Consider the following 14,401-nt stretch of genomic DNA (forward strand, 5'->3'; position numbering starts at 1 on the left):
AGGGGTTAATTCATTGTTTTGGAAGAAGAGCTGGAAATGCTGAAGTTCTTTGCCCCTGCAGGTTATCTTATGATCATGCTGCCCAGAAGAAAGCTCAATAAGAAAAGACTGATCAGGATGCGAAAGACTTGTTTAGAAAAGGATGTTCACACAACCTGTTCGAAGACCAGGTTTTTTAGATCATTTCTGTCTTCCCTGTATGATACCCATTTCAGCTACTTTCTTGGCAATTCTGTCATATACAGATGCGTTGTACAAAATAAGAAAAAAAAGATTCTTTGGTGGTTTGAGTATTGATCAGTCGTGAGAGATGTGACTTCACTGACCTCTGCCAGTGTCTTGGATGGTGTTGGGCAGACCCCAGTGCATTAATTCCCAGTGAGTAAAGTGCTGTTGTCTTACAAAGATGTGAAGAAAAACTGTATCAAAATGTGTGGAGCTGCCAGCTACGGCAGAGTCAGGGCCACAAAAGGAATCTTGTGGACATGGTCCTATAATGCTTTTTTTAAAATTATGATGTAGTGCTGGGAACTTGACATCACAAAGTGTGAAACTTGTGTTATCAGAAGCAGATTTTAAGTTTTTCTAAGCTTTCTAAGCTTTTTTTTTTTTCATCTGCTGCACACAAAATTTACGTCTCGCTCAGGCTAAATTTATGTGTTCATTAGAAGTGTGAAATAACTCATACTGCCATTTATAGTTTATAAAAATATTTGCGCTTTCTATTATACATGTCAAAGTAGTATGCATGATCCATAGCTTCAGACATTTAAGCTATAAAATAATTGGGAGTCTAGTCACTTCTTAATTAAAATAACCTGGAAGTATTCCATTTAATGACTTCATAACTGGCATCTAAACATTTACTTCCAGCTTTTTGGTGTTATATTAGATCAGAACAGAAGTGTCTGCAGAAAGCAGTTTTGAAAAGTTGTCTATATGTATTGATTTTTATAGTGCCATTTGAAAAAGTTGAATGCATCTGAATACAGAAATATGGGTACATAAACAATTTTATTACAGCAGCCATAAAAGATAGTCATTGTCCCTTCAGGTCTTTGTTTGACATTTAGGGTAGCTTATAACAAATGAGTGTCTCACAAACACAGAATCAATGTGTTTGGGGCAATTTTTTGTCTGTTGATATATGTGCTTGTCGTGGTTTAACCCCAGCCAGCAACTAAGCACCACGCAGCCGCTCACTCACTCCCCCCCATCCAGTGGGATGGGGGAGAAAATCAGGAAAAGAAGTAAAACTCCTGGGTTGAGATAAGAACGATTTAATAGAACAGAAAAGAAGAAACTAATAATGATAATGATAACACTAATAAAAAGACAACAGTAGTAATAAAAGGATTGAAATGTACAAATGATGCGCGGGGCAATTGCTCACCACCCGCCGACCGACACCCAGCCAGTCCCCGAGTGGCGATTCCCTGCCCCCCCCTTCCCAGTTCCTAAACTAGATGGGACGTCCCATGGTATGGAATACCCTGTTGGCCAGTTTGGGTCAGGTGCCCTGGCTGGGCATGAGAAGCTGAAAAATCCTTGACTATAGTCTAAACACTACTGAGCAACAACTGAAAACATCAGTGTTATCAACATTCTTCACATACTGAACTCAAAACACGGCACTGTACCAGCTACTAGGAAGACAGTTAACTCTATCCCAGCTGAAACCAGGACAGTGCTTTTTGAGTGTCTCTCTGGAGCATCCTTCTAGATGAAGTGAGGCAGGGCTGTTACATTGGGAAATGCAGTATAGGAGTGCTGGACCACCTTTACATTAACAGACTAGTGGGTGAGGCTGCTCATCTGTCCAAGTGACAAATAATTTATATAAAGTACTGACTCAGTTGAATTTGATATGTCATTGAACAATGGGATCACTTGAGCCTAAAAAACCTGACACTGGCATTTCAGTTACCAGTTTTCCAGCTTTTTGCATTTGGGATTGTGTTTACGCTTTACCCAACATTGTAATAGAAAAAAAAAAACCAAAACACTTAATTCGGGTTTTTGAAACAAATGCCTTGCATTGCAGAAACGCAGTGTAAATATAAGCTGCACTTGTGGGTCGATATTCAAGTTTCAGCAATTGCTAAGGCAGGCATTGCATTCTATTCAGAAAGATAGGTATAGTATTTTAGCTATGTGTTGGTGTTTTGTTTTGTTTTGTTTTGCCTTGCTTTTTAAGAAACGTTTCATGGAAGCATGTAAGTTCCATGAGAATTTTGCTAGAAATATATATGTCTCAGTTTCAGGGTGCACTTTTAGAGAGAGGTAACAGAACAGTTTTGCAATCCTCAATATGCAAGTTTAAGGTTAAGATCCAAGAGGAAAAGTGGAAGAATTCAAAAGGTGTAGAAAAGAGGAGCCATAATAATGATTCTCAAATACATGAAAAATTCTGGCCCAAAATTAAGGAAATAAGGTGTGGTCCCAAGATTTTCCTGGGAAAACCTTGCAGTGGTTGAGCCAAATAGCCATCATTATCATCTTAAGACCAGTGGACAACCATTCATAATCATCACTCCAGGCTTTAACTGTGACTAAAATAGCATCAGTAGCACCAAGATGCCCCTGGAGTTGTTACATTAGTGTTTTCCTCAAAACAGAAACTTTGATGTGAATACCCATTGGAAGTAACTTCTCATGATAATTTTTGAGGTGGACACTTGTGTAGGATGTTGATAACGTCTCTGCCGATACACATGCTTTAGACAACCTTCGCTGCAAAATTTCACCATGGCTAGAAATTAGGTAGGTCCATAATTGCCTAATATTAAAAAGGCTTCCTGAGTATTTTCTCTATATCTTTCAACCTATGTTCAGCACATTAGATGTTGTCAAAGTGACCACTTGAAAAAATGAATGGTGAAATAGGAAATCTGAGTAAGATTATAGATTCACTGAAAAGGTGAATTTTTATCTAGAAAATTCCACCACTCTTTTGCAAGCAGAAATTGGGCCCCAGGGCACCAGAAATTTGTCTGTAAATCCATTCAGATAGAGATTTTTTTTTTTAATGATTGCCTTGCTTCTGAAAGATAAACAACTCCCATTTAAAACCATTAGAGAGATTACCACAAACCATTGATTCCAGCCCACAAGAGGATTTTATGATGCGAAAGAAGGGGATTTTTCAAAAGATTTTTGGCAAAGCCTCTTTTGCTGTCCTGTCTGCCTGCATTGCTTGCAGTTGGGAAAGCACTGTGTTCTTCCAGAACAGTGTATGAAACAGTATCTCAGGGGAAAGAGATGGTTAAAGAAACAGGAAGCAGTGTTATTTTTGTCTTTAAGGTAAGGTGCAGATGCACTGTACATAAATCATCAAACTTACTGGAATACACTTTGTATTAGGAAAAAGAATTGATTTTTTAAAATTTTTTTTTAAAATGTAAGAAAACTATGATGGAGAGACTGCATTAGAATCAGTGAGGAAATGGCATGATATTTTACAATCCTGACAAGTTAATGTCTGAATCAACATCTTTTTTCAAAATTTCAGGAAAAATAAAAGACTTTCAATCTAAGAGCATGCTCTGTATTCAGTAAAACTGTAGATTATTCATACATATTATAGAAGCCAAGTCATTAATATTAAATAAGTCAAAGTGTTCGAAGGACTTCTTGAAATTGAAATAGTACAGAACAAATTCTACAGTTAAATTTGTGTCTGTAATTCCCATGATCCATAATTCGTCACACTGGAGAGCAATTTTAGCAGTTTTGAAACGTCTCTAGGTAATGTGTGTTGAACAGTATTTAGCATAGAAAAGAGTGATTCTTTTAAATTGGATTTTGTAAAACACAACCATTGTAATGGGTCTGTGAATTAAAGAATGTGGAGCATGCCTATATGACAGACAGCTTAATACTGTGCTTTAATAAGTGTTACTGTGCAAGCATTATACTGACAAAAGTGAAGGTGTCTTCTGCAAAGAACCCAGCATCTAAATGGCACACAGAGAGAATTTTATAATATTTTGTATTGTTTTTTGTCTTCTAGAGTATCAGGGCTTCAGGGCTGGTGCTGTTGGAAACCATTCTTTTTGGATCACTTCTTCTGTACTTTCCGGTAAGTCAAACTATAAGTTTTCTGAAAAATTATATCCTTGCTGGCATTTTAAAACACTGTATGAATCACCTTGGTGAAAATATAAATGTCAAAACCATTTATGTAATGATTAGTTTAATCTGACTATAAAATGTGCTGTGTTCTGTAAATATTCTTAAGAACACTTGAATGTTTTACTATATTTGTAATAATTCTCCATTTTCAGTTTAGGGAGCTTTCCAGTGTTTTTTTGCTTGCAAGTTTTTAGGTGCTCTGGGTTAAGCTGAATTTTTGCGTTGAAAGGTGATACCTCTCTAAACTATGCTATTGGAAAAATATGCAAGGTGTGTTTCAAAAATCCCAGAAAACCTGAGTTTTTTAATTGCCACATAAACCTGATATAATGACTAGATAAAGCAAGACATCAAATTGTAAATTGAATGAAGCTGATAGAAAGTGCAGATCAGGAGGCAGAAACCAAGATGGAGTTGTGGATTATTTTAAAATATGTTTATGTTCTGTTTTCCTCAGTAGTCAGAATGTTCTGTGCTTTTACAGACCATCATGTAGTTACTGAGAGACTAGCTGGAAAACAAAACTCCTTAGCAGTTGCAGAACAAGTAGCAAATAAACTGTAGTAGAATGAGGTGTGAAGAATACTATAATAACACAAATCCTGATGGAATTTTTATACCTTTTTTTTTGAATTGTGGGCCTTTCAAGTTCTAAAGAAAAAGTGTGTGCATTTCTAGGATAGTTTATGTGTTTTTTCATCTTTCACTTTGCAGATGCCAGGAAGAAAGAAGTTTTGTTTTTTCCATATTGCACGAATGCTTTTTACAACTTGCAATACCTATCCCCAGGGTTTTCAGAGCTTCTTTCATATTCTTTTCCAGTGAGCAGAACAGAAAGCCCATGCACTGCTTCCTCAGCTGGTATAGAAATGCTGTGAAGCAGTTACAGAAATTCATAGTATAAAGCATAATGTGAGGGGTTTCCTTTCCGTGGCTGTCTCCTCTCTGCTTTTCCAGAGAGCCCTGGAGCCATGTAGTGGCTTCCCCAGGCAGAGGCTCCATAAGAACCAGTCAGTGTTTGTACAGCCTGAACTCCAAAGTATGCCAGAAGCCTCATCATAGCTCTTGCTGTGTGTGCAGTCTGCTCACCTGTCACTGATTCATCAGTTGCTTTCCCAGTTCTTGTCTTGATCCTCTAATTGTTGTATTTCACAAAGGACAAACATCCTTTGGTGGCTGTCTGTCTTCAGGCTTCAGGTGCTCAGTGTCAGGGGTACTGAGATATTGTAATTGGAAAAAGACATCTCTCTCAGCAGTTGACTTAAAGAAGAACCATACTGTTAGATGCAAGAGGTGGCCATCCACAACCTTTCAATGCAGAGGGAGAAGAGAGGAAAGGAAATGGAGCTGGGAGGGAGGGGTTCAACAACCGAAGCATCCCCTTAGCTTTTTGCCAGTGTTTAAACATTTCCTCCTTTTTTTTCACTGATATTAATGATGTTAAATGTACAGCAAGTACAAAATGACAATTTGGTGTATTCTGAGGAAAAATCTTTTGCTGAAAATTCCTGATTAGCCTGTCTCCCAGTTGGGATGTAGATACTTGACTAGAGCTTGTCCTTCTCTGCATGTCTCATTCTCATACTATATAAAACTGTCCAATGAGAACACATTCTGTTAGAAACTAATATGCAAAGTGTACAACCTCACTTCTGTCTTATAGCGGTTTTATGCTCCTATACTCTTTGCTGGGGCTCTCTTTCTTTCTTACACAGGTAATTACTAATCAGGCTGTTACTCCTACAAAAAAGAGAGAAATTTTATTGTTTCTGTTTTCAAGGTCTTAGGGGAGGAATGTAGAGAGTATGGTAGTGGGAGGTCATATTAATGTTTAGACAGAGAATTTCATCCTGATTTCACCAACTGCAAGAATTTGGTTTTGTAAAAAACAAGGAAGATTGGGACTGATACAGAAATATCAGGATTTCAATATCCCTGTCCCTCAATTCACTGCAAGGAAGATGTCATCAATTTCTGATTCAGGAAAAGAGAGTGGAACAACAAATGTGTGAAGGCTATAAAGCATAGCCAGAGAGATCTATTATATAACCTTAAAGAAAAGCCTGTGTTTCTGCAAGGTGTGAATTCTGGGGTGTGAGTCCTTGGAATGTGAGCTCTTGACTTTTTGCTGTACATGGACAGTATCTAAATGTGCTCATCTGCTTATTGTCTGGGAGAGGAGCACGAAGCAGAGCAGGATGGCATGAGAAAGAAAGAAAACCCGAGCTCTAAACAGAGAGTCTCTTTTGCACCAGCTGACATTCACGCACATGTTCATTTATAGCAAGGTGTAGAGCATAGATTATCATTTATCATATTGGTCAGAAGTCACATACCTGCAAAGCAGCTCTTCTTTTTCCTAGGTCATAGCCATTGTTTATTTACTTCTTCCTGTTATTTGGTGGTTTTATTTGTTTCTGAGAAGAATTGGGAATATTCTGCAACTCGTTGTGGTTAAAAACTTAGTAACGTGAGCATGGAGGCAGTTGTTTCAACTATTTAATTTGGTCCTCATTTTACGATAAAGGAGTACTTTAGATCTTTAAGACTAATTAATATAGATCTTACCTCTTATATACCCGAATTAGGCTATGTTTTCCACAGCTAGCATGAAATGCAAGTTAAAATACGGAACGGAATTCACCAGTTTGGGCCAGACAAGCATCACTGCAGTAAGATGTTCTCCTTTAACATAAGCCTGTTTTCCTTTTTGTATCATCTCTCCTTCTATTGTGATTTGGAAGGTAAAACCAAAAAGCTTTACTTTCATGCTCAACTAAGTGCAGGATTACACAGCTTGCTTTAGTGCATGTACAATGTAAAGAGATAAAATGACAGCATTTCAGTTCTAAATAACTCAAATCTCTATTCATTTAAGGATTCAGTGCAAAATTACATTCTTATTTAAAAATCAAAATCCCCGTAGATTTTCTCAATACTGCTTTAAGTCTTTTGCATCTTTACTCTCTGTTCCTCTACACTTTCCTAATTCTCGCTTTTTCTAGATCCATTCACCCAGTCTGTCTTGGATTGTTTTGAGAGCCTTCAGCATACAAATTTCACTATGTCCAGAAGGGCTTTATTGCATCTCCGACTTTCCCTACCCTCCAATTAAATGGAAACCAAAACCTACTTTGTTACATCGCTTAATTTCTTTCACTAATTGTCAGTGTTTTCATGTCTACATGCAGTAATCTATTCATAATGTAGCACCATTAATTGAAAAATAATATCACCAGCCAGCTGCTTTTGGTGAGAAAAACAACTGTTACAATGCCCTTCTAACCAAATGGGAAGTGCAAATGATGGTGTCCACCAAAATTTATTACTCAAATTCTGCTATACTGATAACAACACACTGATCTTCCCTGAATTATAAGCAGGCAGATGAGCTTTGTCTATTACAAATGCATAGATTTTATCCAGCAGTTGCCGGGTAACTCTCATGTCTGAAGCTCTCATTTCTTGTATTTTCTTTAGTTCTCACAGTAACACTGATGGACCTCCTCCAAATGAATGCTGGGCTTTCTAATTGATTTTGCTTATATTTCCCTGTTTTTAGATTTTGAATAGGGAGCCAAAACCTGACTGTCCTATGGAGGAGTCTCTTAACTTCTATGCTTGGCATGAGGGGAGGATTCTCATTACTTTCCTCTTCCAGAAATACTGACCATGGTGGAGCTTTTAGACCTTTCCTAACTCCCTGTCTTGCTAATGCTTGGAACACATCTTGCATTAACACAGGTTTGAAAACTCTTTGCATGCTGCAAAGACCTTCAAATAAAGTGAGCACAAGCACAATATTGTAAAACAGTAGCCTGTTAATTGCATTAGGGGTCAGATCTCAGCTGATTTTAGACATCTGTAATGGACACAAGTTGGAAAACAGGAAATTCTGGTTAGATACCAGGAGACTTTTTTTCACCATGAGGATGGTCAAATACTGGAACAGGTTGCCCAGAGTTTGTGCAATATCCATCCTTGGAGGTATCAGGACTTGACTGGATACAGCTCTGTGCGACCTGACCTAGTTAGACCTGCTTTGAGAAGTGGGCTGGACTAGATGACTTCTGGAGCTCCCTTGCAAATGAAATTGTTCTATGAGTCTGTGTCTCTTATATATGCATCCATAGTTGAAACAGTCATCCTACGCTCACCAAATAGTGAAGAGAAACTGGGCCATTTATGATTTGGTTTAGACTTGGAACTTGAAGATGAGGTGGATCATGGCCAAGGCTTCATTGACTATAAAGGAAGCCTGGGGTACTTGCCTCAAATGGTGATGAATTCCACCTTAGGCAACTTTGGGTTATCTGACATATTAAACATTTTCCATACTGCTAGTCTACTTTAACTGAAACTCCAAAATGCACTCCAAGATCCATGCAATATTATGATACAATTTCCATAGCCAATGATAAAAGTTAGTGAGTACCATGATGCAAAGAGAAAGGGAATAATTTCTGCTCCACGTCCTTGACATAGCAGATAAGAAGGGTTTATTTTCCAGCAAGTGAAAGTTATGTTAGACAGTGGGGGAGGAACCTTTATAACAGTGAGGTCAGTTAGACCATAAGATGAACCAGCTTAGAAGGCTGTGGAGTATCTTTTTTAAAGACTTAGAGGATTTTTCCCTTCAGTCTTCTCTTCTTTTGGCTGAAGAATCCAATTCTTTGTCTTTACTGCTATCCCTTGTTTTTCCGAACCTCTAATTATAGCAAGGCAATGTTGCTATCAGTTTAGAGAAATGGAGCTGCTGGATGGAAGTGCACTGACTTCCTAATGCTCATGAAGCAGTTCAGTAGCGAAGCCTGGAATAAACTTTGTGCTCAGACATCTTGTGGCATGTAGTAGGTATTAGGATCTGTTTCTGGGACTGTGTTACTCCCTCTTTCACACTCAAGCTAGAATGACCTACCCTTTTGTGTTATAAGAAGGAATAGAAAGTGGGGAGTATTGGAGCTTAAATGTGGATGTGGGCTTTTTTCCCTTAAATAATCTGTATGTACGTTAGCATGGAAGAAGTGAGCCGTGAGTGTTGGGAGGATTAGGCTGTGGTAGCTCCATTAGTCACAGCCCTGAGCAGAGGAAGCAGGTCACTGGAAAGCTCTGGTTTTGGCATTAATGAATGTGAAAACAGAATAGTGCATAATACTTTTATGCATTTGTCCCTCATATATACCTATAAGGGATGCATTACAAGAGCTCAGTCAGTTTATTCCTTACATGTTGATGTTCACTGAGGCCAGCTGAAAGATTTTGCTTTTTCCAACACATTTAGTGCTGCAAGCCCACTCTGATACCCCAGATGTTTTAGCTTGATTCTTTTTCAGCATATAACTACATCTTCTTTACTCATAAAATAGTTTTTAAAGCTTTTACAATGAACACCTGTCATTTTGTTGTTCTTTTTTCACAGTAGCTAAAGAACATGCCTGTCTTCAGTATAGTGTTCATGTCACTGAAGTCCAAGGACACAGTGTAACTATCTGCTCTGAGATAATCACTACAGATAATCACTCTAGAAAAGGATCTTTCCATTTTATTTGGATCATAGTTCATTGGATGTCCAGTCAATGGAAAAGCCAAATTTTAAATACCATGTTGCCAGGATTTTATATGTACATTGTCTTGCTTGGGCAGAGACGTGAGGGAACCAGGCAGAAGGTTATGCAATGGTTTGTCTCTCTCAATGTCCTTGTCAGATGAACATACTTTTTGAAGTTAACATGCAACCAGTAAACCAGTAGCTTTTTTTGAGAGCCAGCTTGCTTTGAATGCAAAAGCCAAAACTAAGCTGGTGTAGCCTCTGTACTACAAGCTTGTGCTTCAAAGTACAGAAACCTCATAGGCACTGGGAACACTTGTGTCCTTGCCCTGAACCACACTAAGAAAAATGTTTATGACTGCTTTTATTAACAGGAGGCAGACACTGAAGAATTTCTGCTTTTTTAATAAGTGTATTTGAAATAGCAGAAAAACAAGATACACAGTGTGATAGTTCTTCGTGGTTCTGTTGTCAATAATCTACATAGCTATCCTAAAAAATCTAGCAGCTGCTATCAAGGAGATAACTAGAAGCTGTTGTATATATGATTATCCACATCTAGATCTGTGATTAGCCGCAGCTATATGTCTTCTGACCTTGATTAGATACTAGTATCTGTGTATATGACAAATGTTTGGGATATTGGAAACTCAGTAGAGCTGTGACATCATCAATTCTAAGAAATTATACAGGTGGAATTTGGTGAGGAGATTGTTCTGTGTGTTTGTGTATGTCTGTGTGCTGTGTTCACAGGATGCCTCAAGCTGGAAGGGACCTCAGGAGGCCCCTAGTCCAACCTTCTGCGCAAATGAGGGTCAGCTATAAGACTAGCTATAAGACAAGGTTACTAAGGGCTTTATCCAGATAGATCTTAAAAACCTGCAAGGATAGAGACTACCCAACCAGGCAGTGTGCAAGCACGTAATCAAGTCACGTGATTGTAGTTTTTGAATTGTAATGAAATATGTGATGTTGTTGGAACATGTGGGGTTTATAAATAACAGGCTGTGGATAGGTCAGTAAAGGTGCAGGTGCTGATGTTACTATCTTTTCACATCTTGGACTCCCACACTTATACTTTTGACACTACTTGCGATACCAAGACAAAACCCAATCTCCTGCTTCCACAGATCCAAAGGTGCAGTACAGGATTATAGGAGGGCAGTGTTACTTTTGCTACTCTGAAAGCTTTTTTGAGAACTGAGTTTGAAGGACACATTTGTCAGAATCTAGGTTCACTGAGTAGCCAAGTATATGTGTGCGTGCAGGGCTTGAGAGCTGGAGAGAAAAGGACAGCAGTCGGTGACCTGAACCAACTGCCACATTGGGTTTTCATTGACCTTTTTATTTTAAATGACTGTCTTGCACTGCTGGCTTGCAGGGACTTATGCAGTACAGTCTTGTCAGCCCTTCATTCAGTGAAATTAATCTTGTGGTGAGGGGAGCAGGGCAAGATCTTGTGGTCTTTCCTCATAATTCCACCGAAGTAACTCACATGAATACACTTACTTGCATATATAAGAATCTGTAGATAAAGACCCTACATTAACATCTTCTTTTCAAAGTAGTATTATAAAACCAAACCACAATCCTGAAAAACAATGCACAATGTTTAGCCAGGGTTTTTAAATTTTTTTTTTTAGAGTGTGAGCAATAACGTACACAAGTTAAAAACCTGCTACATTTGAAAAGTAAAAGTTGTGGGGAGCTCTTTTCTGATTATAGAAGGCATTGACACAAAAAATTATCAAAGGTTGAAATGTGGGTACATTCATATGGAGGAAAATAGTGCTGGGAATATCCATGGTGTGCTCCTTACCAATGCCTGGAACTGTGCTGTAATAACTCGTCCTCTTTGCTCTGCTCTCTAAAGCTAAACCATTAGGGGCTTGGCTAGCCCTTGAGCGGGAGACCACAGCAGTGCCATAGGGCAAGCCAAGGAATTACTGAAGAACACCTGGTAGAAAGAAAAATCTAATTAGTTAAAGTCTTCACTTGGCCATGCTGTTTCTGCTGAATTAGAGTAACAAAACAGGAGAAAAGTCTTATTGAATGATTATGTACTTTATTTTATATAACTCTTGTTGGATCTCTGTGGCATATAAGCTAGAAAGGACAGGAACATTTTTCTTGGCCAAACATGTTTTGATGATCACATTGACCACTGGGCAAGTGAACTCAGTCAATATGCACAATGTTTTAGAATATGTTCAAATTTTACTGTAGTGACTTAAGTTTAGGAAAAAATCAACACATGAAAAAAGGCGCTCTCATGTATTAGTTCAAAATATAAATGTGATAGATCTTTTACAGGAAAGATAAGGAAAAATTATATACCACATTTGTATTAAACTGTAAAACTAAAGAGACAAGAGTTTTTGATAGTATAGATGAGCCAGGGTTGAACATGCCAGAAAGGAAAATATTAAAAGTTGTAGTCAACATTGACATATTCTCAGTAGGGCATAGTCCTGACATCAATGATTTACCATCACTAATTAGTTGAGCACCTGAGAGACTGCATGTTGGTAGGAGATAAATTTCAGTCATTCTTCACTTGACCAAGTGTCTTTCAATGAAAGCTAGGGGCATGTTCATATTTTTCCACCAGATATCTTTTCTCATTGTTTATTCATGCTTTCATATGTGAGACCCAAGGAGCATCAACTGTCATCAAGTGAAAAGCCTGTAGCTTGTCGTTAAATCTTGCTGAACTTGCTAGACTCAGCTGTTGTCCGCTTCCTTAGTTCAGGGTTGTTATGATCTGCATCAACAAGAATCTGAAGCAAAATGAAAGCAGAAGCAGTTCATGCCTAAGGAAGACTTGACTTAGATAATCTGATACTACCAAGCTGTTTCTGATATGAAATTGAGTGCAATTTTAAACCCATGCTGTCAGAGTCAAATGGGCGGTATAACTCACCATGCCTTGGAATATGAGGTTGAGATATTAAAGATAAGACACAGATGGGTATAGTATGTACAGCTGAGTGATAAAACATGGTATCTTACCTATCAACTTCTATGTCACTTGCAGAGTACTCTGCATCAACACAGAGGAAAAGGGAAAGACAGGATCTCCATCTCAAAGCCTGTTCACTGTGAATAATACAGGAACTGAAATATGCTTTTTTCCTCACTCGGTTTTTCTTCTCAGTCCTTCTTCTTTTATGTATGAATGCATTCAGTATTTCCTAACCATCTACTTAGAGTTTAAGTGTCACACTATGGAGGATGATTAATGGTTAATGATTAGGAGAGGTGAGAAGTTCAGTGCATTACAATGGAGAAAGAGAAAAGTTGATGTTTTTGGAAGAGATCCTTAAGAAAGGAGGTATCATCCGTCAGAGATGAGACTGCTCTTATTCAGTCATTCTACATGCTGAGAACCGAGAAGATGAAGGCAATGATATCTCTATGGTTTTTAATACCAACTGCTAGACGTTGTTAAGCAGTTTTCAGTTTACAGGCAAAATGATATGATAACTAGTGAAATCTTTGCACTGGAAAAGTCTTACAGAATTGTAATAGTGATAGTAGAAAGTTTTCATTACTGTGTAGCACTTTTAAACTTATTTCTAAACTCTGGAGTAAGAGTTTAGTGGGATTTCAATCAATGCGTTTACACCAAAACCACTTATCACCAGATGTAAATAAGAAATTAGCTTTTTATTTGTAGAGAGGAACTGGAAAAAGTAATATAAATACTTCTGAAAGCAGAGACAAGTTTGCAACAGGAAATATAAGTTGCAATATAAAATTATCCAAACACATCAACAAGGACTAGTGTATAAGATATGCTGTATTTCCTCTGTTGTTGATAATAATAGAGTAATCTGACAGAAATAGTCAAAATTTTATTTTGACAGGGTTAAAAAATTGAAGAGTTGGGGGCCAGCAGGTAAAAAGTTTGCCATGAACCTAGCCAGATTGATTTCTGAAAATGAGGCATTCAGAAGAGTATCACCTGTGTCTAAATCTACAGCACATCAAGTAGGGAGAGACGAGATTTCTGTTTTTAGAAGTAACAGTAGTACTGGGGATGAAACAGAAGATGTTCACTAGAGCAAGCAATTAGTCTTCACAAAAAAACAGCTTTTTCCTATGTAGTATAAGCCTTCTGATTTATTGCATACAACTCTGTATATTAGGACCACATAGAAAAAGCAATAGTATTTTCAGCAAACTGTTTTATACAAACTATTTGCTTTCTAGATCTTCTGCCTTTGTGGGACTAAGCACGGATCTGCAAATACATGCAAGTTTTGAGGAAGCTATTAAGGAATATCATGTCCTTCAAAGCCAATATACAGCATCCCTGTGCTGATCTCTCTTTGAAATCTGAATCCAAAGTAGATTTCTTGTAGTGGCATGATACAGTTCAGTAATTTCTGCAAATTCTTGAAAAAAAAAGAAGCAAAGAGATAAATATGTCAATTCAGTCAAAACTCTTATTGGAAATGGATGGGAGGATTTCAAAGCTAAAAAAAAAATCAGCAATTCCAAGGTAATATATATGGACAAAACCCATAGAAAATAAGAGGATGAAATAAGACTTTCTTTCATCACACAAAAAGTTGTAAGTGGAAGTACATAATATTTTTATACAGTTCTGTTATAGCGTATCATTTATCAAACTTATATTAAATTATTTAAATCATTCACAATTTTCATTATTTTTTAATGTTAATCTTTTAAATAAGCCAGGGTCCTAAGCCT

At 37.6% G+C, this 14,401-nt stretch overlaps 1 protein-coding gene across 1 annotated transcript in view; it reads left to right on the top strand.

The window, feature by feature from the left end:
• GPR158 (G protein-coupled receptor 158) overlaps window positions 1-14,401 on the top strand; it is a 205,327-nt gene that overhangs the window by 119,641 nt on the left and 71,285 nt on the right. Inside the window, exon 5 of the mRNA XM_010582222.1 lies at window positions 4,013-4,081. Within this exon, the coding sequence (XP_010580524.1) occupies window positions 4,013-4,081 (69 nt within the window). The remainder of the gene's footprint in view (window positions 1-4,012; window positions 4,082-14,401) is intronic.

The sequence above is a fragment of the Haliaeetus leucocephalus genome, unplaced genomic scaffold, assembly GCF_000737465.1.
Source record: "Haliaeetus leucocephalus isolate CR32 unplaced genomic scaffold, Haliaeetus_leucocephalus-4.0 Scaffold0, whole genome shotgun sequence".
In the NCBI taxonomy this organism is placed as follows: Eukaryota; Metazoa; Chordata; class Aves; order Accipitriformes; family Accipitridae; genus Haliaeetus; species Haliaeetus leucocephalus.